The sequence below is a fragment of the Polyodon spathula genome, chromosome 9 (genome assembly GCF_017654505.1).
Source record: "Polyodon spathula isolate WHYD16114869_AA chromosome 9, ASM1765450v1, whole genome shotgun sequence".
NCBI lineage: Eukaryota > Metazoa > Chordata > Actinopteri > Acipenseriformes > Polyodontidae > Polyodon > Polyodon spathula.
The window spans coordinates 5,601,448-5,604,400 of NC_054542.1; the positions used below are offsets into that span (position 1 = coordinate 5,601,448).

Genomic DNA, 2,953 nt, shown 5'->3' on the forward strand with positions numbered 1-2,953 from the left:
CTTATGTGTGTATAATACATCAGTTTCCGACACATTATGTGATTTTGTTTTGGGGGTTGTAAGAAAGGGGTTGGATTTTTGATTTTCTTACTGTAAAATAACGGTTTATATATATATATATATATAAACTGTTATTTTACAGTGAATTAGTGAATGGTCCTTATACAGTAAAATATAGTATATTTATAGTTTACCTGTAAATTAACTGTAAATTAACCAAATTAGTGCATTTTTTCATCTAGAAAAATAGATGAAGCACTGTATGTGTTTTCCCCTCTAACATTTGTGAAAATAAGATAAGTCAATGCTGTTCAGAGGATCGCATTAGGTTTTAATATCTAACGAAAAAAATGCGTAGAATTCTTTTTAATGCACTTTTATTTTTCAAACACATTTTTACAATACAATACAGAAAACAGAAATGGAAAGCTGGTGTAGTTTTCTCTTTCTCCAAGCTGCAGTTGTTCATGGAGAGCAGACTTGAAGTAGATCGTCTTCTGCTCATAAACGAGTGCATCAGATGCTAGTTCAGTGCAGAGCAGCTCTGGTGTGTTTGTTGCATTTGACACTGTCTCTTCACCTCTGGCTGAACGTCTACCTTTCTAGACAGACACACTATGCAGGTGCAATTTCAGAAGGTATGTGCATATGAAAGACTAATAATTTGTATTTCAATTTATACACAATTTATGGTAAAGACAAAATACCTTTCTTTCACTTTTCATTTTCTTCTGACAACCAAGAATAACCTTCCGAACATACTATTTGAATATGTTGTATCTGTGAGTCTGAAAATCTTAGCCTAATATTGAATGAAAAAATAATAACCCTTTTTGTTGTCTTTTCAATTGTTTTTTGCCTATCATAAACAATTGAAATCATCAAATGTAAAACTTTTAATACATCGCATGCACATTGCACAGTAAATAAGTAAAAAATACACTTGGGGTTTAAAAACTACTAACTTTATTAAATGATTTCTGGTCATGTTCTGAATGAAAAGCATTTCCCTTAATTATGAAAACATGAAGTGTTACCCAATTGCATTTTCTTTAGTCTGCTTTGGATAATGAACATACAAAAATATAATTGGTATAAATGCCTCCAGAGGGAGTCCTTGCTTATCCTGAGGAGGAAGTCTGTCGAAAGATTCTACGGTATGGTGTCTTTTAATCAATTAAGGTAAAAGGAGTTCATCCATGCTGAGTTCTTATCTTATTCCCTCTATATATAAATGATTCTGCTCATTTGCATTGATATGCCAACGTCACCACTGTGTAACCCTGAGGGCACTTTAAAGCAGAGTGCAGGATCAGCTTTGCTTAAATATACAGCAGAATCATGCCACATAGCATACGTTTGCATTGTCAGAGTTTGTTTTTGTTAAAATAAATGGAGCTAGTGCCTGGTTGCATTTGGAATTGTTACTTTTGGACCAATTTGTTTTCCTCTAAATATTTTAACAACTCTTTTACGGATCTCAGGCAGAATCAGGCAATAAATAATGGGATTCAAAAGAGGAGGAACAATTAGAAGTTCCAGTGATGTGATTGTGCGTACAATGTTTGACACATTCTTAGGGTTTAATCGGCTTAGAATAATTTCTGATAACACAGTAGCATAAAAGCTGATTAATGAAATTAAATGTGGAAGACAGGTTTGCAAAGCTTTCCTGTTGTGTTCTTTGGAGCTGTTATGGCATACTATAAGTATTTTAATGTAAGAGTATACAATAAAAGAAAAGAGTGGAATAAATAAAGCATATACCAAGAATCCCAAAATATTATGAACAGTCGTGTCTACACAAGATAGCTTCATAACATCCCACTTGTAACAATACAATTTATTAATCTGGTTTCCACATAAAGGAACTGACACAGAAAAGATGAGTAAAAAGGACACCATAACAACAGGATAGATCCAGGCTGCAAGTAATAATTTGTACAGTTTTGTACATGTCATGACAGTGTTGTATTTTAATGGCAAGTATATTGCTACATACCTGTCATAGGCCATAACTGTTAGAATTGTTATTTCACCCATGATATATGTATACATAACACCTATTTGAGTGTAACAAAATTCATAAGAAATGACTTGGGTGTCTGAAAGAAGATGATACAGAAATGAAGGATAGAAGCTAGTAGTTCCTAAGAGGGCATTAATAAATAAATTACAGAGGCAGATGTACATTGGTTCATGGAGGCTTTTCTCTAGTATTATTAGTAAAATAAAACATGAATTAACACTGATTATAAAAAGATACCCTATTAGAGTGATAGCAAAATATATATATTTGTTGTTTCCCATATCTCCAAATGCAATAAGTGTAAACGATGAAACATGGGATGCGTTTTCCATTGTTACTCCGGAAGATCCCAGTTATCATTTATACCTAGGAACAAAAAATACAAAGTTAATAGTTATGAAAAATATTTAATTTAGAGCTGGGTAAATGATCAGCATGTATTAGAAATGTATTTTTCTATATAGTTATATGGGAGTACACTTGTAATAACTCTGCAGTAATGAATGTATGCATTTGGATAATGTATCACATTTTTAATAATTCAGATTAGAAACTAAATCCTAAAGGTCAGTTCATCCAACATAAAATGCTCCACGGGACTTTTCACTTTTAATTGTGAGAATACCATTTTAATCGTCCCACCAAACATGCTTATTATTCAACTCATGAATACTAGACTTGGGAAACTTAAGTGAATACTGAGCTCCCCCTTTATAGCATAAGTAAGCAGTTAAAAAAAACAAAACAAAAAAAAAAACATGCTTTTTTTCCATTTTAACAATATATTCAGTTAATACCTACGTTTTTCTCTAATGGCATATTTATACAACGAATACATGTATATATACTATAATGTATTTTTATACATAACTAACATGTGCAAGAAATTGTATTTAAGCCGTATTGGTCTGTTGCAGATGAGAT

The 2,953-nt window shown here is 32.0% G+C and overlaps 1 protein-coding gene across 1 annotated transcript; it reads right to left on the bottom strand.

Annotated features, from left to right (window-relative positions):
* Window positions 1–1,398: 1,398 nt before the first annotated feature.
* LOC121321222 (olfactory receptor 51E1-like) lies at window positions 1,399–2,361 on the bottom strand. The gene has a single exon (XM_041260121.1). It carries the CDS (start codon window positions 2,359–2,361, stop codon window positions 1,399–1,401), a length of 963 nt encoding a protein of 320 aa, XP_041116055.1.
* Window positions 2,362–2,953: the final 592 nt, after the last annotated feature.